Source organism: Nannospalax galili, unplaced genomic scaffold, assembly GCF_000622305.1.
Source record: "Nannospalax galili isolate Female #2095 unplaced genomic scaffold, S.galili_v1.0 scaffold760, whole genome shotgun sequence".
Lineage (NCBI taxonomy): Eukaryota > Metazoa > Chordata > Mammalia > Rodentia > Spalacidae > Nannospalax > Nannospalax galili.
In genome coordinates, this window is record NW_008347555.1 from 1222247 (window position 1) to 1244317 (window position 22071).

At 50.4% G+C, this 22071-nt stretch overlaps 3 protein-coding genes across 5 annotated transcripts in view; all 3 read left to right on the top strand.

Annotated features, from left to right (window-relative positions):
* Spata24 (spermatogenesis associated 24) overlaps positions 1-17684 on the top strand; it is a 30329-nt gene extending 12645 nt beyond the window's left edge. Inside the window, exons 2-7 of one of the 3 annotated variants that reach the window (XM_029568906.1) lie at positions 1577-1751; positions 3159-3224; positions 3435-3565; positions 3655-3725; positions 7523-7592; positions 17478-17684. In XM_029568906.1, the coding sequence (XP_029424766.1) occupies positions 1635-1751; positions 3159-3224; positions 3435-3565; positions 3655-3725; positions 7523-7592; positions 17478-17544 (522 nt within the window). In that variant the 5' untranslated portion in view covers positions 1577-1634 and the 3' untranslated portion in view covers positions 17545-17684. Of the gene's footprint in view, positions 1-1576; positions 1752-3158; positions 3225-3434; positions 3566-3654; positions 3726-5782; positions 6145-7522; positions 7593-10316; positions 10419-10524; positions 11109-17477 lie in introns of those variants that run through there. The other 2 variants (XM_008844290.3, XM_029568907.1) reach the window with 2 other exon arrangements.
* Prob1 (proline rich basic protein 1) lies at positions 11209-17684 on the top strand. The gene has a single exon (XM_029568905.1). The coding sequence runs from the start codon at positions 12869-12871 to the stop codon at positions 15902-15904; it is 3036 nt and encodes a 1011-aa protein (XP_029424765.1). The 5' UTR covers positions 11209-12868; the 3' UTR covers positions 15905-17684.
* Positions 17685-18317: 633 nt separating this feature from the next.
* Positions 18318-20233, top strand: Mzb1 (marginal zone B and B1 cell specific protein). Its single transcript, XM_008844293.3, has 4 exons — positions 18318-18493; positions 19318-19442; positions 19771-19881; positions 19985-20233. Exons 1-4 carry the CDS (start codon positions 18326-18328, stop codon positions 20139-20141), a joined length of 561 nt encoding a protein of 186 aa, XP_008842515.1. The 5' UTR covers positions 18318-18325; the 3' UTR covers positions 20142-20233.
* The last annotated feature ends 1838 nt before the right edge of the window (positions 20234-22071 follow it).

Here is a 22071-nt window from a genome sequence, read left to right on the forward strand (position 1 = left end):
CACAGCAATCAATAACTCCAGTTCTAGGGGGTCTGACACCCTCTTCTGTCCTCCATGGGCACCAGGCCTACATGTGGTGTACATACATGTAGGTAAACACATTAAAAATAATAAATCTAAGCCGGGCGTGGTAGCGCACACCTTTAATCCCAGCACTTGGGAGGCAGAGGCAGGCGGATCTCTGTGAGTTCAAGGCCAGCCTGGTCTACATAGTGAGTTCCAGGACAGCTGGGGCTACAGGGAGACCCTATCTCAAAAAGACCAAAAATAATAAATAAATAAATAAATAAATAAATCTTGGGCTGGGGAGATGGCTCAGTGGTTAAGAACATTGGTTCTTGCAGAAGACCCAGGTTCTAATCCCAGCACCCACATGGCAGCTAACAACTGTCCATAACTCCAGTTCCAGGGGCTCCAACGGCCTCTTCTGTGTCCTCCAGGCATTGCATGACACAGGTGCACTTACCCACATGCAAGCAATACACTCATACACATAAAATAAAAATAAAAAATAATAAAAAAGTGTTTTAAAAAGTCTGTCATTCATGGTATTTAGTATTTACATGATCTAACTGGTTATAGCTTCAATTTTTTTTTCTTTTATGTGTGTTTTGCTGCCTGTATCTAAGTGTACCACATGTGTGCAATGCCCCTGGAGGCCAGAAGGTATTGCATCCCCCTGGATTACAGACAGTTGTTAGTAGCTACCATGTGCATGCTGGGAACCAAACCTAGGTCTTTTGCAAGAGCAGCAAGTGCTCTTAACCACTGAACCATCCCTCCAGCCCCTAATTTTTTTATTTTAGTTTAGGACCGGACAGATGGGTTAGCAGTTAACAGCAGGTACTCCTTCAGAGGACCCAAGTTCTGTTCCCTAGCACCCATGTTAAACTGCTCATAACTACCTGTCATTCCAGCTCCAGGGGGGATGCATGCCTCTGGGTCTCTGTGGGCACTAGCACTCACATGCATACACACACCCTGACCCACAGATAAAAGTATAAACATTTTAATTATTTTTCGGTATTTGTTTGTTGGTTTTTTTGTTTTGTTTTTTTGAGACAGGGTCTTACTATGTAGCCGTCTGACCTCAGACTCAAAAGAGATCCTCCTGCCTCAGTCTCCTGAGTGCCGGGATTAAAGTAAAGACAGGCGCCACCACACCCGGCTTGTTTTTGTTTGTTTTGTCTTATAAAGGGTCTCATTATGTAGCCCCGGCTGGCCTGGAACTCACTATGTAGACCAGGCTGGCTTCGAACTTTCTGTGGAATTGTGTTTCTTTTGATTTTGTGTTTTTGAGCCGGTGTCTCTACGTAGGCCAGGGTGGCCCTGAATTCACAATCCTCATGCCTCCTGAGTGGCGTGCTTACAGGCCTGGGTCACCGCGCCCAGCTCATTTGTTGTTGCGTTGCTGGGGAGGAAGCCCACCCTCCGCTCTTCCGGAGCGGGCAGCCTACGTACAGCCAACACCCCAACCACCAAAGCTTTTTTAAGCGGCAGGCCCCAGCGCTGCTAACAGAGGAAGTCCCCGCCCCGGTTGCCAGGGTGCTCTGTGGCGTCGTATTCTCATTGGCAGGCGACGGTGGCGCGGCTCCCTGCGGCGGCCATTTCCAACGAGCTGGCGGGGGCGAAGGATGGCGACGCCCCTCGGGTGGTCGCAGGGAGGCTCAGGATCTGTGTGTCTTGCCTTCGACCAACTGCGGGACGTTATTGAATCTCAGGAGGAACTGATCCACCAGCTGAGGAATGTGGTATGCAGCCAGGAGGGCTGGGGGAGGGGCCAGACCGGGCGCTGCGCCGTTGCGGGCGGGGCCAGGCCCGGTTGGATGTAAGGAGCGTGGGTAGAACGCCAGGCGTTGGGCGTCATCCGGAGGAGGTGGGGCTCACCTGGCTGCAGGGAGCGGAACGCAAAGAGTATGGACGCCTTCCTGAACTGTAAATATTTACCGGAGAATTTTACCGTAAATCGGGCTGCGTTCTCTGCCTGCTTGCTGAAAGGACTAGTAGATGTTTGTTGAACCTCAAGTTTTTCCATTTTTACTGGAAATGACTTCACTGACTTCCCAAGCCCTCCGTGTGCACAGAAACCACTGTTGTATATTAAGCTGCACCCCTTCCCAGTGTCAAACGCAGTGCCATGTTGAGCGTAGTAAGCACAAACTTGGCCCTTCGCCGTGTTGATTTAACGGGCCTCCAGCCTTGCTATATCCATTTGTTTTTGCGGTTTCAAACTCCAGCTAACAGGTGCCAAGCATTGCATCTACAAGTTACTCCAGAGCTAGCCAGCTGGAGTTCACGGTTTTTGTAACAATGTTGAGATGTGCTTCCATCTCAAAAAACAAACAAACAAACAAACAAAAAAACCGGGGGCTGGAGAGATGGTTCAGAAGTTAAGAGCACTGGCTGCTCTTGTAGAGGACCCAGGTTTGGTCCCCAGCAGTCACATGATGGCTAATAACCGGTTGTATCCAGGGAATCCAGCGCCCTCTTCTGACCTCCCTGAGCATTACATGCATGCTCGGGGTATACTTACATAGAGGCAAAACACTCATACACATAAAATATAAATAAAAATTTTGAATAAAAGCTTCACATCTACTCACTCTAATGATTATTAGACAACTTCGTCCCTTCTAGGAGGTTAGATGTGGGGAAAGATGAGGACATGCTCTATTAGCTACCCTCAACAAAATGTGTGCTGCTACAGGCTCTGAATTCCCTGAAGGTTCCTGGATCTTTCTGTTGGCCACTCACCTTGGCATGTGTGTTTCCACCATCTGGAACACTTTTCTCTCTACCCATCCTATTTAGTAGTCAGATCTCAGGATTAATGTAACTTTCTCCAAGAGCAGTCCTGACACTTTCCAAAGCTGGCTCAGGGGTCCCCTCTGGACACCACAGTCCCCTGTGCTGTCACCAGAACATATACAGTGTTAAGAGCTAGCTTTGAGCCATCTTCTCCATGAGACTGGGTGCTGCTTGAAAGACTTAAGAGCTGGGCCACAGTTAATCTGTGGAACTGAACTCTCCCTTCCCAGAGCCTATCAAATCCTGGGTGCCCTGGGTATCATCCCATTATCCAGCCTTTGCCCTGGTCCTTAGAGGGCAGCCTTCCCACCCCAGTCACAGTCCCTTCCCTGAGCCTGGCTCTGTTGCAGATGGTTCTCCAGGATGAAAATTTTGTCAGTAAAGAAGAGTTCCAGGAAGTAGAGAAAAAGCTGGTGGTGAGTAGTGGCCTCTGCAGGCTCCTAATCTCCCATTTCCCAAGATCCCTGTGGCTGGACAGAATCAATGAGAAACTCCAGCCCCTGTAGTTAGGCCAGAATCTTCCTGAACCCTGGCTTCAGTGTGCCCCTCTGAGAAAGGGAGCTAGTTAAGGAATCCTAGGAGACCTAAGGTGTCTTGGGATAGAGGTAACCACTGTTCCCTTGCAGGAAGAGAAAGCTGCTCATGCCAAAACCAAGGCTCTTTTGGCCAAGGAAGAAGAGAAGTTGCAGTTTGCCCTCGGAGAGGTGGAGCTGCTGTACAAGCAGCTGGAGAAAGAAAAGCTGGCCTTTGAAAAAGCGTGAGTGAGTGGGCCTCAGGACCAGTTATGGAGGTCAGGGGTCTCATCTTTCTGCCCTCCCCACTCTCTCACCTTAACTTTCCACCCAGGCTCTCCAGTGTCAAGAGCAGAGTCCTACAGGAGTCTAGCAAGAAGGACCAGCTCATCACCAAATGCAATGGTAGGCGGGAAGCCCATGCTGCCCCCCAACTTAACATACACGGGCTCTTTCCTAACAGCCCAGTTCCTGTGTCAAAAGTAGGGTTTTACCCCAACTTCTGCCCCCGCCTGAGGATACAGTCAAGCCCAGGTGGGTCACACCTTCGAAAATGTCTTCAGGGACCAGGCAGGCCACGGAAATGAGGGAAGCAGTCTATGTACAATATTCTTCACAGCCATAAAGGAATGGGCTCGCTCCCATTTTTCTTGAAACATACAACCTTCTTAGTCCACCTTTTGTTTTTTCCCAGTTTTGGTAAGTGTTAGAAATAGTGCACGCTATTCCTAACAGAGCAAGCACAGTCCTTCTGGGAGGTAACCATTAAACTCAGGATCAGGGATTCAGGGAAGGGTGGGGACTGGAGAGACAAGAGCCAAGCCCCCACCCCCCACATTTGTGTGAATGAGGCCTCAGGATTGCCAGATCTTTAAAAAAAGGAATCCAGAAGCCAGCTGTTGTGGAACACACTATAATCCCAGCACTCAGGGAAGTGAAGGCAGAAAGATCAGGAATTCAAGGCCAGTGTGGATTTTATGGGATTTTTGTCTCAAAACAAAAAAAATTTAGAAATGAACTTTAATGAAAGCTTTTTTCTGACTTGTTAGTATAGACAACTAATTTAAGCATTTTTGAAGTATTGTAAAATATGTCTGGGCCACCAGTTTTCAACCCTGCTCTATATACATGCCTTTGACCACTTGCTGTGCTCTGTGGAGCACTCTTGAGGGGCACTTTGAGAGGCAGCTACTTAGTGTCCCTAGCCCTCAGGAACATCTTTCGTTTTCATGGAACACTAAATTTCCCTTAGTTTAAGAAGTAGATAAGAATCCCATACAGGGCATCTGTTCATTCTCTGTAGCAGATCTTTAAAAAAAATTTTTTGAGATTTATTTCTATGTGTATTTGTGTTTTGCCTGTATGATTGTATGTATATTATGTGCATGCAGTGCCCATGGAGGCCAGAAGAGGGCATCAGGTTCCCCTGGAACTGGAGTTACTGTTGTTAGCCACCGTGGAGGTGCTGGGACTGAACCAGGTTCCTCTACAAGAACAACAACTGCTCTTAACTGCTGAGCCATCTCTTCAGCTCCCTTTGTAGCAGATTTTGAGTAGACTAGAGACCAGCCTGAGCCTGAAAGGATCAAGGTCCTTTCTGGTGAGGCTCCCACTTAGGGCCCTGGGCAGTGCTTACATACTACCACACTCTTCTCTTCCTGGTTGGGACTCACTGGAAAATGCCAGTAGGCTGCCATCTTGATTAGGCCAAGTAAGCTGACAGGTAGGTATCACAGATGTTTAAGCAAGGGCACCTGCCAGGCCTCCTGAAGCCCAACAGGTAGTCAGTGTCTCATACCCCAAGGTTCGGGTTCCCCTGGTCCTTTTCAAACCCCCTACCACCTCCCCTACTTCCACCCATAGAACAGGGGTTCTCCCCTGGTATAGCCAGAGACATCCTTCCTCAGGGCATTTCCTTCCAACAAAGATCAGCCCAGTCCCTAGAGCTCTATATCTTAACATGTGTCATGGGGACAGGCTCTGGCTATCTCCCTGCACAATGTCCTGCACCTCTCCAGTGGGCCACAAGCCCATACCTGTACCAGTATGGTAGTAGTTTATTTGTTTGTTTTTTTTTGTTTTTGTTGTTTCTGTTTTTTGAGACATGGTCTTACTGTATAGCCCCAGCTGGCCTGGAACTCACTGTATAGACCATCCTAGGCTGGCCTCGATCTCACAGCAATCTGCCTGTTTCTGCCTGCTGGGATTAAAGGTGTGTGGCAGCCCACTCAACTAGTATAGTGTTATGAACCTCATTTTGACCCATACTCCTGCTTAGTGTCTTGTGCGATTTCAATTTGTTTTTTATACTTACATAGTTCTTTCTTTTTTCTTTTTGGGTTTTGCTATGTAACCCTGGATGGCCTTAAACTTGCACCGATCCTCCTGCCTCTGCCACCAAGTGCTGGGATTACAGGTATGTGCCCAGCTACTCACATAGATCTAATTCTTTTTCCCAAAAGAATTAAAAGGAGCAATTAATCCAGATGAGCTGAATGACCTTGAGAAGGAGGTTCAGTGGTCCTGGTCCCATCATGCAGTGTGCTCTTTGTATTCTCCACACTGTGCCTCTAGGACCAGATGTCATCTGAAACCCTAAATACACCAGCATTTCTGCATTGTCAGTACTTATGTTCTAATTACCCATTTTTTCCTTCCTTCCTTTGTGTCTATGTGTGCACATGTGGTGTGTATGTTTCTACAATGAACATATATATTCAAGGTCCAGAGGTTGAAGTCAGCTTCCTCAATCACTTTCTGCCTTTTTATTTATGTATTTATTTATTTTAGTGTTTTTGAGACAGGGTCTCCCTGTAGTCCCAGGTGGTCTGGAACTTGCTATGTAGACCAGGCTGGCCTTGAGATCCACCTGCCTCTGCCTTCCAAGTGCTGGGATTAAAGGCATGCGCCACCACACCCTGCATCACTCTCTAACTTTTTTAGAAATTTATTAGGCCAGGCATGGTGGTGCATGCCTTTAATCCCAGTACTCAGGAGGCAGAGGCAGAGGACCTGGGTTCAAGTCCCAGTATATATATATAATTTTTATTTTATCCATATGAGTGTATTGCCTGCATGTATGTAAGTGCACCCCTGTCATGCAATACTCATGAAGGTCAGAAGAGGGTGTCAAATTCCCCTGGAATTGGAGTTAGCCAATAGTTGTTAGCCACCATGTGGGTACTAGGAATTGAACCCTGGTCCTCTGCAAGAGCAGCCAGTGCTCTTAACCACCTAACCACTGAGCCATCTCTGCAGCCCTCCTCCACCCTTTTTTGAGGCAGGATCTCACTGTGCAGCACTGGCTGGGCTGGAACTCCCTCTGTAGACCAGGGTGGCCTCTAATTCAGAGATCTGCCTGTCCGTACCTCTTGAGTGCTAGGATTAAAGGCATATACCACCACACCCAGCCATTTTTTTAAGATTTATTTTTATTTTTTGTAATCTATGTATGAATGTTTTGCCAGCATGTATGTACACTTGTGTGTACAATGCCCGTGGAGATCAAAAGAGGGCGTCAGATCCTCTGGAACTGGAATTATGGGTGGTTGTTAGCCACACTGTGAGTACTGGAAACCAAATTTGGGTCCTCTTCAAGAACAGTGCTCTTAACCACTAAACCTATTTTTATTATTTTTAATTGCATGCAAGCATGTGTGTGTGTGTGTGTGTATCTGCATGTGGATATGTGCACGTATGTGCAGGTGCCCAGAGAGACCAGAGGTTTTCAGGGTTGTAAGCCTCCCAACCTGGGTGCTTGGAACTAAATTCACATCACTTACAAGAGCAGTAAGCGCTCTTAACCATTGGGCCATCTCTCCAGCCCTTTTTTTTTTAGGAAAAATTGTTGCAATGATTTTGTATTACAATTTGTGTGTACATGTGTGTGTGTGCACATGAGTGTGTATGTAGGTCTGTGCAAACACAGTGCATGTGTAGAGGATAGAGGAAAACTTGGTCTCAGTTCTTTCCTTCCACTCTGTGGGTTCTAGAAATTGAACCCAAGGTTCTCAGGCTTGACAGCAAGAACTGTTACCTTTTTACCTTGCTGACCCTCTGCCTTTTTTTCTTTCTTTTTTTTTTGTCTTTTTGAGTGCTGGGATTAAAGGCGTGCACCATGACACTGGTCTTTTCTTTTAAATTTGTTACTTTTATTTTATGTGTATAAGTGTTGCCTGTGTAAGTGCATCTGTGTTGTGCAGTGCTGGAGGAGATCAGAAGAAGGCAGTGGATCCTCTGGAACTGGAGTTACAGATGGTTATTAGCCACCATGTGAGTACTGGGACTTGAACCCAGGTCCTTTGCATGCTCTTTAACCGCTGAGCCATCTCTTGGGCCTCTTTTCTTTTTTTTTTTGTTTGTTTGTTTGGGGTTTTTTTTTTTTTGAGACAGAGGCTCCCCTGTAGCCCCAGCTGGCCTCGAACTTGCTGTGTAGACCAGGCTGGCCTTGATCTCACAGAGATCCTCATGCCTCTGCTTCCCAAGTACTGGAATTAAAGGTATGTGCCACCACACTGGCTCTGCTTTTTTGAGACAGGGTCTTGCACTAAAGTTGGAACTCACCAATTTGGCCAAACTGGCTGGCCAGCAAGCCCCAGGGATCCTTCCATCTCAACCTCCCCAGTACTGGGATTACAGGTTCACACAGCTATGCTCATATTTTTATGTGGGAGTTAGGTACCCGAATTTAGGTCCTCATGCTTGCACAGCAAGCACTTTACCAACATAACCATCACCATCTCCCCAGCCCCTACCCTTTTAAAATACGTGTTCATTTGCACGTGTGTACACATGCATATGGAGGCTGGAAGACAACCTCTAGCATCATCCTGAGGAATGTTGTTCACCTCCTTTGAGACAGCGTCTCTCGTCTGTCTGAAGCTCACCAAGTAGGCCACACTGGCTGGCCAAGAGAGCCCCAGGGATCTGCCAGTTTCTGCCTTCCCAGCAGAGAATCCACTGGGATTACAAGCACATGCCACCACACCCAGTATTTAGACATGGGTTCTGGGGGTCAAAATCAGATCCTTCTGCTTGCAAGACAAGCACTTAGCCTACTCTGCTATCTCCTCTAGCCCCTCTCCCTTTTTGAAATGGGTTCTCATACATCCCAGGCTGGCTTCAAGCTCACTGTATAGCCAACAGTGACTTTGAACTCCTGATCCTCTGCCTCCACCTCCCAAGTACTGGGATTACTAGGGTGTGCCACCACAACTGGCATATTTGATTGTTTCTTTTTCTTTTATGGTATTGGGGATAGAACCCAGGGCCTTACATGCTAGGCATGCACTCTGCACTGAGTTACTGAGTCCTTCTCAACCTGCCACTGGAACTCTTTTAACCCCCTGTGTAATATGAATTTTCCAGGGCTCAATGAGGGACAGTTACATAAACGAACACTTTCAGATCCTTGTAGTCACTGGATTTTGACCCAAGACACAAAAATCTCTGTATCCAATGTGTGTTTGACTTGGAGGGAGGCTTTTCAATCACTATTGTACTAGGTGTTCTCCATGCTACTATGGAATAGGGACCATTTATATACATGGGAAACAGGCATCAAAAGGGAGGCAGCTGACCATGGTAACCTTTCCTCATTGGTAGGAGCTTTACTGACAATAGCCTTATTTTGTTCTCATCCTTTCCTGGTTCCATCCCCCGCTCCTTTTTTTTTTTTTATTTTGTGGTACAAGAAATAAAAACATGGTCCCATACATGCTAGGTAACTATTCAATCACTGAGCCACCTCAGCTGAAGCTCTTGAGTTTTTTTGGTTTTTGGTTTGGAGAGGGTTTTTTTAGATAGGGTCTCTCTATGTTGCAGTAGCTGGCCTGAAACTTGCTATGTGGATCAGAATGGCCTCAAACTCACAGAGATCTGCTTTCCTCTGCCTCTTGAGTGCTAGAATTAAAGGCATGTACTACCACACCCAGACCTTAAAATTTTTTAACTTTTTTAAATACAGGGTCATGTGGCCCAGACTGGCCTCAAACTCAGTAGGATAGCCTTGGACTTAATTCTACCTCCCAAGTGCTAGGATTACAGGCATGGGCCATCATTCAGTTTAATTTCTGAGTCTTAACTCATCCCTAGGGAGCTGTCTGGTGGGGTCAAGTAACTCATCTCCCACCATCCCAGAGGCCCTATAGCGTAGGCTGGACACTCAGTCTACCCTCAGTAGATCTGGTTGAACTGAGATGGCCAAACTTGGTGATGTTTCTTGTCTTAGTCCCTTAGGGGACATCTTCATTCACTCCACAATCTGTGTAGTATTCATCTACTGTAAGCCAGGCTCTGCTTTAGGTCAGGAATAACAGTGATAAGAAAAAAGCCTCTGTCCTTATGGACCTTACATCCTAAATGGAGAAAAGATGAATGAGTAAAATACGGAGTACATTAAGTATAAGCATAAGGAAAAAGGAAAGGGAATAGGAAGTACTGTGAAGGGTTGTAATTTCTAGACCAAAGTGTAAAGACCTGCTACAGTGGAGGGCATGAGCTTTGGCAGGACCACCTGGGGACTTGTGCCTTCCCTCACCCAAGTGAGGTTCAGAATAGAGTGATAAAGTCACTGATGCAATCACAAGACATTGTCCTCACTCCCAAGACCCCATAATAAGCTTGCTAACATGGCAGAGTCTGGTGGTGTAAGCCTATAATCCCAGCTGTTCAAGAGGCTCAAAAGTTTAAGGCCTGCCTGGACTACAGAGTGAGTTTAAGCTACATGGGTCAATGTAATGAGACCCTGACTCAAAAACAAGTAGAGGGCTGGGGATATAGCTTAGTAGTAGAGCACTGGCCTAGCATATGTGAGGCCTTGGGTTCAATCTCCAGCACAGAAAAATGAACTCACTCATACTAAAGTACTGACTACTGTTTGTACAGACTCCCTGGGCAGGGAGAGTTAAGTTCTGAAAAGCTCCACAAGGAAGGTATTAGCTCAGGAGGGGCCTGAGGGATGGGACCACCCCTCCTCCATGCCTCTCTCCCCTACAGAAATTGAGTCTCACATTATAAGGCAAGAAGATATACTTAATGGCAAAGAGAATGAGATTAAGGAGTTGCAGCAAGTTATCAGCCAGCAGAAACAGATCTTCAGGTGAGGGGCCGGGCCAGGCTGGGGGTTGTTGATGGAAGTGGGGAGCCTGATTTCTGGCCCCTACCCAGGGCTGTCCAGCCTACAACCAAGCCGGCTCCATTTCAGGGAATCACATGTCTGACTTCTGGATTCAGAAGCAGCAAGAGAACTACATGATTCAGGTGCTGAACCAGAAGCATAAGAAAGCCTCTGGGACATGTCAGGCCCACAGCTGTCAATGTCCCAGGGGAAAATAAAATGGCACTTTCCTTCCTGTTCTTTGTAATACCCAACTTATACATTCTCTGCTCTGGGGAGCCCTTTGGGGCCTTTCACCCCTCCAGAGACGGGGCAGAAAAGGTACTAGTTTCTTGGTCTGTCTGCATTCTTGAGAGAATCGAGGCACTGGGGGCTAGATGAGGGACAGGTCTTGGACAATCATTTGCCCTGCCACTTGGAAGGAGATGCCTCTCAAGTCTCCAGCCCCTGCTGCTCCTCTCGCTCCCTTGGGAGGTGGTAGGGTCCATGGGAATGGAAGTGGAGCTAGGTCTTTGTAGTCAGTAGATACTATGGCTTGCTTGCTTTGGATATTTAATCCTTTCCCACATAAACAGCCTTGGTTATCCCAGTTAACATCTTACCTGGACTCCAATAAATTTGATTTTCTCATGTTGGCTACAGAGCAGGTTGGGCTGTATGTGTGTATGTGTATGTATGTGTGTGTGTAGAGCTATGACCAAAGTATGTGTGCGTGTGTGTGTGTGTGTGTGTGTGTGTGTGTTTCTTGGTCTGTCTGCATTCTTGAGAGAATCGAGGCACTGGGGGCTAGATGAGGGACAGGTCTTGGACAATCATTTGCCCTGCCACTTGGAAGGAGATGCCTCTCAAGTCTCCAGCCCCTGCTGCTCCTCTCGCTCCCTTGGGAGGTGGTAGGGTCCATGGGAATGGAAGTGGAGCTAGGTCTTTGTAGTCAGTAGATACTATGGCTTGCTTGCTTTGGATATTTAATCCTTTCCCACATAAACAGCCTTGGTTATCCCAGTTAACATCTTACCTGGACTCCAATAAATTTGATTTTCTCATGTTGGCTACAGAGCAGGTTGGGCTGTATGTGTGTATGTGTATGTATGTGTGTGTGTAGAGCTATGACCAAAGTATGTGTGCGTGTGTGTGTGTGTGTGTGTGTGTGTAGAGCTATGACCAGAGACTTCAAACACTGGGTGGTTTACAGGACCACAGGGAATCTGGGAAACCTGATACCATCAGATACCAAGAATATTATACTGTGTATATTATGTGTTATCCATACAAATCACATTTGCACCTTCTAACACCCCCCAAAAGAAGTCTTCACAAACAAGAGGTGGGAAAATGACAAAGCTTTTTTAATGGTGGGGAAACAGAGGAAGGGCTATGGGCTGCTCAATTCGTTCAGGCAGCAGGACTGCATATGATGACAGGCTAGATCCTCTCAAAAGCCATCAGTAGTGTGCCCCTAGGTGATCATGGGAAACACTGGCAGGGGACCCATGAGTCTAAGATTTGTCAAATCTAGCCTGGTCAATGTGAGGATGACTGCAAAGGAGGGGCCAGTGTTCTTGCTTTGGGGCCAGCTGGGGCCTGAGTCATAGCAGGACCTTGAAGCCAGAAGTTTAAGGACAAGTTGGTGCACATTGTCATAAGACAATGACAGGTGGCAGCTGCTTCCCTACCAGGGAAAGAATGTTGTGGGGGCCTGAATAAGCGCTTTGTGAGCCTGGGGCTTCCTACAAAAGTTGGTAGGAAGGGTGTTCTGAGCACTAAGGCAGCTTGTGAAAGCTAGCTAGGGATCGATGATCACTTCAGCTCTTACCTTAGGCCTCACTAAGGGTAGTGGGTCTAGCCAGTACCTTCCTGAGGCCTCAACTTTTAGAGTGAGGAGAGTCCTCTAATTACTCTCCTTATCCAAAAGTTGTGTGGGGCTGTGATAAAAGTTAAGGAAGTTTATGAGCTGTAACTGACCAAGCCAAGGGGGAGTTTCCTTAAGGTGACAAGAGTTGGGGATGATGATACTGCAAGATCTGAGTTCCCTGGCCTAAAGGTCTAGTTTCCTGGCTGGCACTGTGAACCACAGGCTAGCCCTTGATCTCCATCTCAGGTAAGACCCCACAGGGCCAAAGTTTTCTCACTTATGATAGGTGGAGTTGGGTCTAGCTGCTGGCTCCTTTCCAATGTCAGGCTTGCCTTCCTCTCACCTGCCTGTTAATCAAAGCCTGGAGTCCTACCGAGGCGGCACTCCACTGGTGCCTAGGGGCTTCATCCCTGTAGGGCTCAGGATTTACGTCTCTTGCTCCCAACGCCTCTGGCTCTAGAGTGGACGCTGGCGCTTTAAGACACTTTGACCCCAAGGCATCCCAGGCGGGGCGGGGACAGTGCAGGCACCACCAGCAGAGGCACTGCGCGGGAGGCAGTTCTAGGTGTTCGGCCCACCATGCTGACCACGCTCGCCCGGCCAGCCCTTCCTGGGCTCTCAAGGCGGCTACCTGTCGACACTGCGCGGCGTCAGGACTCCTCTGGTTCGTCTGGCTCCTATCACACAGCTCCGGGTTCACCGGAGCCCCCGGACGTTGGGCCGGACGCAGAAGGCCGGGCGAATTGGCTCTGGGTGGCCCCTGGGCGGGGGGCGGGCTCACAGCCTCTCCTGTCCGTCAGCGCCCAGAATAGCCGCCAGCAGCACTGCTCCGGCTCGGGTTTCCCACGAGGCCCGGACTCCGGGCCGCCGCCAACCCGGCCCCAGCTGCGCATGCTGCCGTCGGGGGAGATGGAAGTCATCTTCGGAGCCCCGCCGCTGTTCAGCCGCTCCGACGCGGAGGATCTCGAGGTGCAACAGCTCACGGTGCCCGCCTTCAGGAATCCCTCACTGCCGGGGTCAGCATCTCCTGTCCCCGTCTCGCCGCAGCCCCAGACCCCCGACGGGGGCTCTCGCTGGGCCACCTACCTGGAGCTGCGGCCCCGGGGGCCGAGCCCTGCAGTCTCGGGGCAGTTCGAGTGTGTAGAGGTGGCATTGGAAGAGCACTCCGCGCCTGTTAGGCCGCGCACCGTGCCGAAGCGTCAGATCGAGCTGCGTCCACGGCCCCGGAGTCCCTCACAGGAGACCGGAGCGCCGCACCCCCGACTGCTCCTGCGCACCGGCTCCCTAGACGAGTCGCTGAGTCGCTTGCAGGCCGCTGCCGGCATCGTGCAGGCCGCGCTGGCCAGAAAACTGACCCCTGCAGTCCTGGCCCCAAGCAAAGCCACTTTTAGATCCACGGGGAAGCCAGAGCCTACGGCTCAAACTGCACGCAACACTCGCGTGGTCCAAGAAGAGGCCAAAGCTCGGGCACCTCGTGCACACGACAGTTCGGCCCCCTCCAGAGCCCCACGACCTTGGCCCAGCCTACGAGAGCGTGCGATTCGGCGCGACAAGCCGGCCCCCGGGACTGAGCCGCTTGGTCCAGTTAGTTCCAGCATCTTTCTGCAGTCAGAGGAGAAACTCCAGGATGCGCGCAACCAGGAACCCAAGATTCAGTTCCCTCATGAGATTCCTGATCGAACCATCCCGAGGGCACACAGTCCACCTTTCCAACCTAGAGCCTCCTGTGTGGTTCCCAGTAGGGATGTGCGGCCGAGAAGCCAGTCTCCTCCATGGCAGTCTCCAAATGGGGCCATACAAGGTCCTCGCTGCCCGTCTCCCCAGAATCTCTCCCGGCCACACAGGACTGTTTGGAGAGTGAGTAGCCCATCCTTCCCTGAAGGATACTCTGCGTGGGAAAATCGGAATGCCGCCGTCAAGGAAAACGTCAGCAGGAGCCCTTCCCCTCCACCTCTTTCCCTGAGGACTCAGGGTGTTGCTAGAGCCAGGAGCCCGTCTCCTGAAGCTCCTTCTCAGTGGAAAGTTCCGCATCCGACAGGTGGGGATGCAGCAGAGTGGTATAGAGACCAGTCCGCGCCAGCCTTGCTCCAGTGGGAGTCACCAGATCGCCCTACAGGAAAGGGTAGTCCATCACCTCGAGAGACATGGAGTCCTACTATGCAGGGGTCGTCGATGGTATTAACGCAGGGAGCTACGAATGGTCTCGCTCAGGAGCTGGAGCGGCCTACACCATCAGCACACGCGACTCCAGAACTAGCAGAGGTACAGAGTCCACCCACACGGGAGAAACCGGATGCTGCCTTCCGAGGCAGTCAGCCATTGCTAGAGGTAGATGCACCTGAGCGGCCCCCAAGTCATCTCGTAAGCATCCGGGATGACGATGTGCGCCCTGAAGCCTTGGGCGCGGGAGAAGAGGTTTCAGGACGCCGGCACTCCACCATTCCGCGGCCGCGCGACGTGCGCAAGATAGTTAAGACCACGTTCGCGCCAAGCTTTCCTGCGGGGACCCAAGGCTCAGGGCGCCCAGCGCCTCCTGTCGACACCTGCGGGGAAGAGGTCTACGGCTCCAAAATGCAGGAGCCCCCTGCGCTGGAGCCCCGCGCGCCGGCTCACTACACTTCCGTCTTTCTCAAGGACTTTCTGCCGGTAGTGCCGCATCCCTACGAGTCTCCAGAACCTTTGCTCCAGGCAGTCCCCAGGGACGCCTCGCAGTCCAGCAGGGTCCCGAGACGAAGGGCAGAGAACAGCACGGCGAAACCCTTCGCACGCAGTGAGATCCGCTTGCCCGGTGCCCTGGCCTTGGGCCGGCGGCCTGAGAGAACACCGGGAGTCCGAGGGCGCGGTCCTGGGGGAAAGAACCGGGATGCTGAGGCTCAGTGCCTAGTCCCGGACCGCGAGGGTCGGACCAGCTCGGTAGGCACTGCTCGCATCACCACGCAGCAGTCTGCTCTAGCAGGGATGCGACCGCCCCGCCCCGGCTCCCCGCAGGCGTGCCCCAACTCGAGCCCGGGCAAGGCACCCAAACTGGAGACACCTCCTACGCCCCCAGAGCCGGCAGCCGCCGTCCTGGCGGCCCTCCAGCAGGAAGCTCAGGCGTCGGCGACCAGGACCGCCGGGCCCCAGCCGCGAGCTGCCTCGGCGCCTCCCACGGATCGGCTCCCCCCTCCATCTTCCCAGGGGATGCGGAGGCCGCAAGGAGCCGCGCCCGCCGGGAAGGTCCTAGTGGACCCGGAGAGCGGTCGTTACTATTTTGTGGAGGCGCCGCAGCAGCCAAGGCTGCGGCTTCTCTTCGACCCGGAAAGCGGGCAGTATGTGGAGGTGTTGTTGCCGTCCTCGTCCCCAGGGCCACCACGCCATTCCTACACCCCGTTGGCCATCGGGCCTGGCCTCTACCCGCCCGTCTATGGGCCTGTATCTGGCTTGTCACTGCCTCCTTCCCCAAACCTGCCGGCTCTCGGCAGCTCCCAACTACCCTGGGCCCCTGAGACTGGGCCTTTAGATGGAATGCATTACATGCCTGTGAGCGGGACCCGCAGTCCGGCTCCACCGCTGCTATTCTGTGCCCCGCCCTCCAGCTCTGGACCCATCCAGCCCAGCAAGGGGTTTCCCTTGTGAAACCCCAAGGCGTGATCCCCATGGAGTTGGGACCCCTAGATGGCTTTTGGAAGTTCTGGTTCCCAGTCCCATGTACTCATTTATTCCCATCAACTCTTTTCTTTGGTCAGTTCCTCTAGTCATCAGACTAGAAGTGACTTTAAGAAAATGTATCTGATACCTGGGCTGATGGTGCTGGAGCTCAGGAAGTGGTTGCCTACTTCCGGTTCCCAAGCATTCCCAGGTGTGGTGTATCTGCGTATGTAGGCAGGCAAGTATGTCACAGTGAGAAGCCAGCCCGAAGAGGTGTTGGGGTTTCCCAGGATAGGCCATATGGGAGCAGCAGAAACAGGGCCACCTGTTGTGGTAAGATGTTTGTACCTCCCTGACGGTGGGCCCAGCCGATGCGGAGCAGGGCAGTGGGTGCTGCTGTGATGGAGAGGGTCGGGATTTGAGATCTGGCCTTGGAGGCTATGGGAGAAGCAGTTAGTGTGGCCCCAGGCCAGGCTTTGTGGGAGAAAGGGAGCTGTCAGGACAGTAGGTGGAAGTAGAGCTAGGAGCTCTTTAAGGGCTTGGAAGGTCAGCATTAAATTAGAGGTGGGAGGACTGGAGTGAGGTGGTCCCCGATTGCTGTGTCCCTGTAAGGTAGAGGAGAAGAAAAGACAAAGGAACTTGCAACTCAACGACAGCACAGTCTGTTTGGGAAAAGGCCTGCAGAAGGGTGGTCTCTAGTGTGAGAATCAGAGAGCCTACAGTCTGCCTTCAGACTGGGTAGTTGTAGGGCAGAAGGGAGAAAGATTGAAATTTTTCCTTTTTGGCTCTGTGTTGGCTGTTGCTATGGGTAGTTAGGGAAATATGGTAAGTGGTGAATTAAAGGATGTCAGGTGGCCAATAAACATTTTTCTTGGCCAGTCATTACTTGAGGTCAATAGGACAGGAAGGACAAGAATCTAGTAAAATAAGTTACTTTAGTTTTGGAAATTGTCATTGTTTAATCAAAATGGAGATTTACAAAATGGTGTGACCAGGGATAACAGTCCAACAGAGAACCTAGCTCCTCCTTCCTTCTGCCTCAGTGTCTGTTTTCTCCAGACTCCCAGAGCTCAGCTAGCTCATCCTGAAGGTGGGGGACTCAGGCATCCCAAACAGGCAAGTGAAATGAATCACCAGGAATGACGGGGAGAAAGGTTGGGCTGTTGTCCCAGGGGAGCCTCTTACTCTGGGTGGCTGCAGGGTGGGCTGGGACTGATATAGGAGGGATGTTCCTGTGTGGAGTAGGCCAGAGGGGCCTGATACTTGAGCAGATTCTACTCTGCATGCACAACAATGCCCAGAGAGTGGCTGACCCTGCAGGCTGGTCAGAGCATGGGAAAGACCCCCAAACCTGTGCTCCAACTGCCCTGGGCCAGGGGAAAGCTGAGGGAGCTGAATGTGTTCTCCATGAGACAGAGGTGGTCTGCATGGGGGTCTGGGTATAATTTTTAACCTAAAATGACTGGGCCTTGCTGGAGGGGGTGTGATGTGAAGTATTTGGAGGACAGTTCCCATTAGAAGCAGTGTTAGGGTTGAGGATTGATATCTTTCTGATTCCAAGCTTATTCAGGCCAAGATCCCTTGGAGCCTCTATCAGCCTTGCCCTGGACTGGAAACTAAGAAACTGAGTCAGAATGACCTGGACATCTCTACCAGAAGCATTGGTCTCAATGGCATAGAGGGACTTGGGCCCACCCCTGGGTTCTTCACCTAATCCTGGTGTGCAATAAACGGCTGACCATGGAACCATGGTGGCTGAAATGATAAACTGGTGTATGGTCCTAATTTCCTACTGCTGCCTCTTAACACCCTCCACAAAATGGAAAGTTCCATGTCTGGCTCTAGCCAGGTAGAGGGGACACTAGGGTTGGGGAAAGAGACCATGTGTGATCTCAAATTCTATGGTCTCTCAGTCCCTGTAAATGTTCCTAGACTGGCAACCACATCCATGGGCACATTCCTCCTGGTGGCTCAGTGGCCAGTGGGCTTTGGGGGAGCATTCTTGACATGGTTCCTCTAACTGGAAGATTTGTCACTTCTTTCTGAGCCTTTGAATCCTCTGTGACAGAATAAAAATGACTGTAACCAACCACCCTCCCACAAAATGTTCAATACAGTGCCTGCCACTTGGTCAGGTCACTGACCAAATGAGATCCTTCAGCCCCTATGTGTCCTTGCCCAGCCCCAGTCCCTCTCCTTGCCTCATCGTCCCATCTGTGAAATGGAGTCAAGTCAGCCGGAGCCAGGGTCCTGCTAGAGAAACAGCACACGTGGCATCTCCGGGGCCTTGGGGGAAGGGCAAGAGGATGGGTGAGGTGTCAGTTCTCTATTGGCCTAGGCCACAGGCATTGCACTTGTACATCTGCACCCCAACCATAGCCCATGCTCCATGAAGTGACTCCAGAGGCCATGAGGCTGCCCCTGCCACTTGTGCTGCTGTTGGGGTGCAGGGCTATCCTGGGGGAACTTGGGGCTTCGTTTTCAGCTACTGCCCCACAGCTGGATGATGAGGAGAAGTACTCGGCCCATATGCCTGCTCACCTACGCTGTGATGCCTGTCGGGCTGTGGCCTACCAGGTGAGTCCTCCCCCTCCCCCTTCTCAGCAGTCCTCTGTCCCTGCTCAGACCCCTCCACCTACCTTAGATTCCACCATTGGCCTTTAATCCTAAACCCTCAGCACCAATCTCAAGATAAGGTCAGAATATTGCCAGACCCACCTCTCCTGAGTTGCCGTGCTTCAGCTGGTTTACATATCTGCCTAGCTAACAAAGAGCAGACAGTCTAGGATGTCTGACATTATCTGGACACCACAGGGACTCACATCCTCATAGACTGCTCTCTGCCTGCACCCATCTTTAGATCTTGATTCCCTCCCCAAACCTCTGGGATGCCTTTACATACGTTGAGTATATGTGTGCCTGAGTACATGAGCACACACTTGCCCCTGTTGAGCATGTCTGTGTGTCTGTGTATCTATATATGCATCACTTGTGAGTACATGTTGGAGACTGGGCTCTGGTTATTTTATTTATTTTATTATTATTATTATTATTATTATTATTATTATTGTTGTTGTTATTATTATTAATTATTGGCTTTTCTCATTCCCATGGTTTAAAATAGCATGTGCTACTGAGCAAGTGTGCCCTAGAGAGGGGCCTGATCTTCCTTTCAGCATTTCCTCCTCCACCCCCAGGAAAGTTGAGCTTGCCTATACTGGCCCAGTCTCAGCTTTGCAGGCCTAGAGCAGGGGCCCTGCAGCCTGCCTCACAGGTGCTTCCGGCTCAAACAGCTCCCTTGCCACCCCATTCTCCCCAGAGACTTGGGTGCCTGTCCTTCCCTCCTTCCCCCAGTTGACCAGCAGTTCCAAAGTCATGGCTCCAGCACCTCCTCATTTCAGATATGGAAACACCTGGCAAAAGCAGAGGCCAAGTTTCATGCTCCAGACTCCAGTGGGCGGCAGGAGCTGAGTGAGTCTATATACATGGATGTCTTGGATCAGAGCTGCTCTCAGAACTGGCAAGAGTGAGTTGCCGATCCAGCCCCTGCAGGCTTTCTTCAGGGGAAGGGCTAGTGGGTGCAAACCTCCACCTGCCCACTCATCCACATGCCCGTCCCACAGGGAATCTGGCCTCAGGAAGAAGGTTGCCTGGGATGAAGTCTAAGCAGGAGGCTGGGAGCAAGTGGGAGAGTAGATGGCTAACAGAAAGGTCACTATATAACCTTGGGCCAGGGATTTAGCCTGTCTAAACTCAGTAAATGCCCAGTGTACCCAGCTTGGTATAGAAGCAGGTCCCTCAGTGGCCAACACCCCCCCCAATGATCCTATACCCTTTCCTCCCTCTGCCATCAGCTATGGGGTCCAAGAAGTAAACCAGGTGAAACGTCTCATGGGCCCAGGACTTGGCCAAGGACAAGAGCCAAGCATCACTGTGATGATCACTGGGGGACCCTGGCCCACCAGGTAATGACATGGGTCAGGGATGGAGCCCCTGGAGCTCTGGTTTGCCCCCCCTCCCCAACTTCCCTGTGCAGGGCAGAGTTCAAGATGCCTGTTATTCCCTTAGGCTTTCCACGACATGTTTCCACTACTTGGGAGAGTTTGGAGAAGACCGGATCTATGAGGCCCACTGTCAAGGCCTTGGGGCTCTAGAGGCACTGCTGTGTGGGGGCACCCAGGGGTCCTGCTCAGAAGAGGTCTCAACTACAAGGGAGGAGCTTTAGTCTAAAACTCTTTTTGCCCCTGAGGGCAAGATGGACACCTCTGGATTTTCCCTATTCTTTTATTCTTTGTAGTTTTTTTTTTTTTTTTTTTTTTTTTTTTTTTTTTTTTTATTTTTTTTTTTTTTGTTTATCATATATACTCACTATGTAGACCAGGCTGGCCTTGAACTCACAGAGATCTGCCTGCCTCTGCCTCCCAAGTGCTGGGATTAAAGGCATGTGCCACCATGCCCAGCTTGTAGTTGTTTTGAGACAGGGTCTTACCATGTAGCCCAGGCTGACCTCCAACTTGTGACAGTTCTCGAAAGTGCCATGATTATAGGCCTGAGTCACCATGCCTAGCTCCCCAATTTCTTTCTATTAGTAGTGGTGGGCAGGGGGGCCCCTGATAGGCAGGGGAGCCTGGCTCATGCTGACAGATTCCTTTCTTCTCCATCCCACCCCAGAACATGGGGGCTGGGGAGGTACAAGGCTGTCCTCTACTTACAAATAAAACTCAGTGACCTTGACTCCTCTCTATAAAGGTGTTTGGGGATGGGGGAGGGGGCAGACATCCGTGTCTCTATTGAAGTCTCTACAGAGGGTCAAATACACATCACTTCACCCCTCTAGAGGTCAGAGAACATTGTTGGAAATATAAGCAAACTAGGAAAGGACCTGTAATTCTGAGAGAGACTGCACAGACGAACACCACATATTGATGGCTAGCTAGCTAGGAAGCTGGCAGTCAGCGAGGACCCCGTGGAGAGGCAGGGCAGGGTTTATAAAGTTTAAAACCACAATTACATCATGACAGGGGTAAAGCCAATAACCATCGTTACATCAGATCACCATAGTTACACCAGACCAGGGGCAGGTCAGTTAACAAAGAGATTTTCAATTAACAAGTTTGGTTAGGAAAAAAACATGTTTCTCTGAATGCAGAAAACAATGGGCTCCACAGAGATGCAGGTACAGCTGGGAGGGAGGACATGCTATCTGGACATGCTACCTGGTTACTTGTAAGTTTCCCAGTATTGTTGAAACAATGTACTTCCTGAAACTACATGCATGAGACAGTCTGCCTGGCTGGCTGCAGTGGGAATGGCTGGGCAAAAACACACGGTAAAGCAAAAGTCAGCTAGAACAAAATGGAGCTAGTTTGGCCATTTCAGGACCCAGTCACAAGTTCAGGGCCAAATAGCCCATATCTTTGATCCCTCAGGAGGGAAAGCAAACCTGGGAAAAGCATGTGAATTCCATGCTATCTGTGTCCACTCAGACAATAGAGGCACAGGCCAAGTAACAGACTGAGTAGGGGCAGGCCTGGAAGGGGGTTCAGACTTTGAAGGGCTGCAATATCAGTTGCTGGAGGAATGGGGATGTCTCAAGCAAACCTGAACTTCCAGGCCCTGGGAGCTGCCCTGGAGCCCTAGTTCCCCAAATCTCACTTGCCCTGGGATCTACATAGTGTATCCTTCTTCCCTGTCTCTTAACCCAGAAAGAACCCACAAATACCAGGAGAGCCAGGGCCTAGGTTGCTGGCTGGGGCTCAAGAGTATGAGATGTGGGCAGGTGTTGTGATGAGAGCCTGGTGATCCTGTATTTTTGTACATACAAGCAGGCAATATACTCATACACATCAAATAAATAAAAATAATAAATCTTTAATTTAATTAATTAATTTTTTTAGTCTTTCTTGAGACAGGGTCTCCCTGTAGTCCTAGCTGGCCTGGAACTCACTCTGTAGACCAGGCTGGCCTCTAACTCATAGAGATCCATCTGCTTCCCAAGTGCTGGAATTAAAGGTGTGAGCCACCATGGCAGGAAATAAATAAAATATTTTATTTCTTTATTTTTTGGGTCTTTTTGAGATAGGGTCTCCCTGTAGCCCCAGCTGGCCTGGAACTTACTATGTAGACCAGGCTGGCCTTGAACTCACAGAGATCCA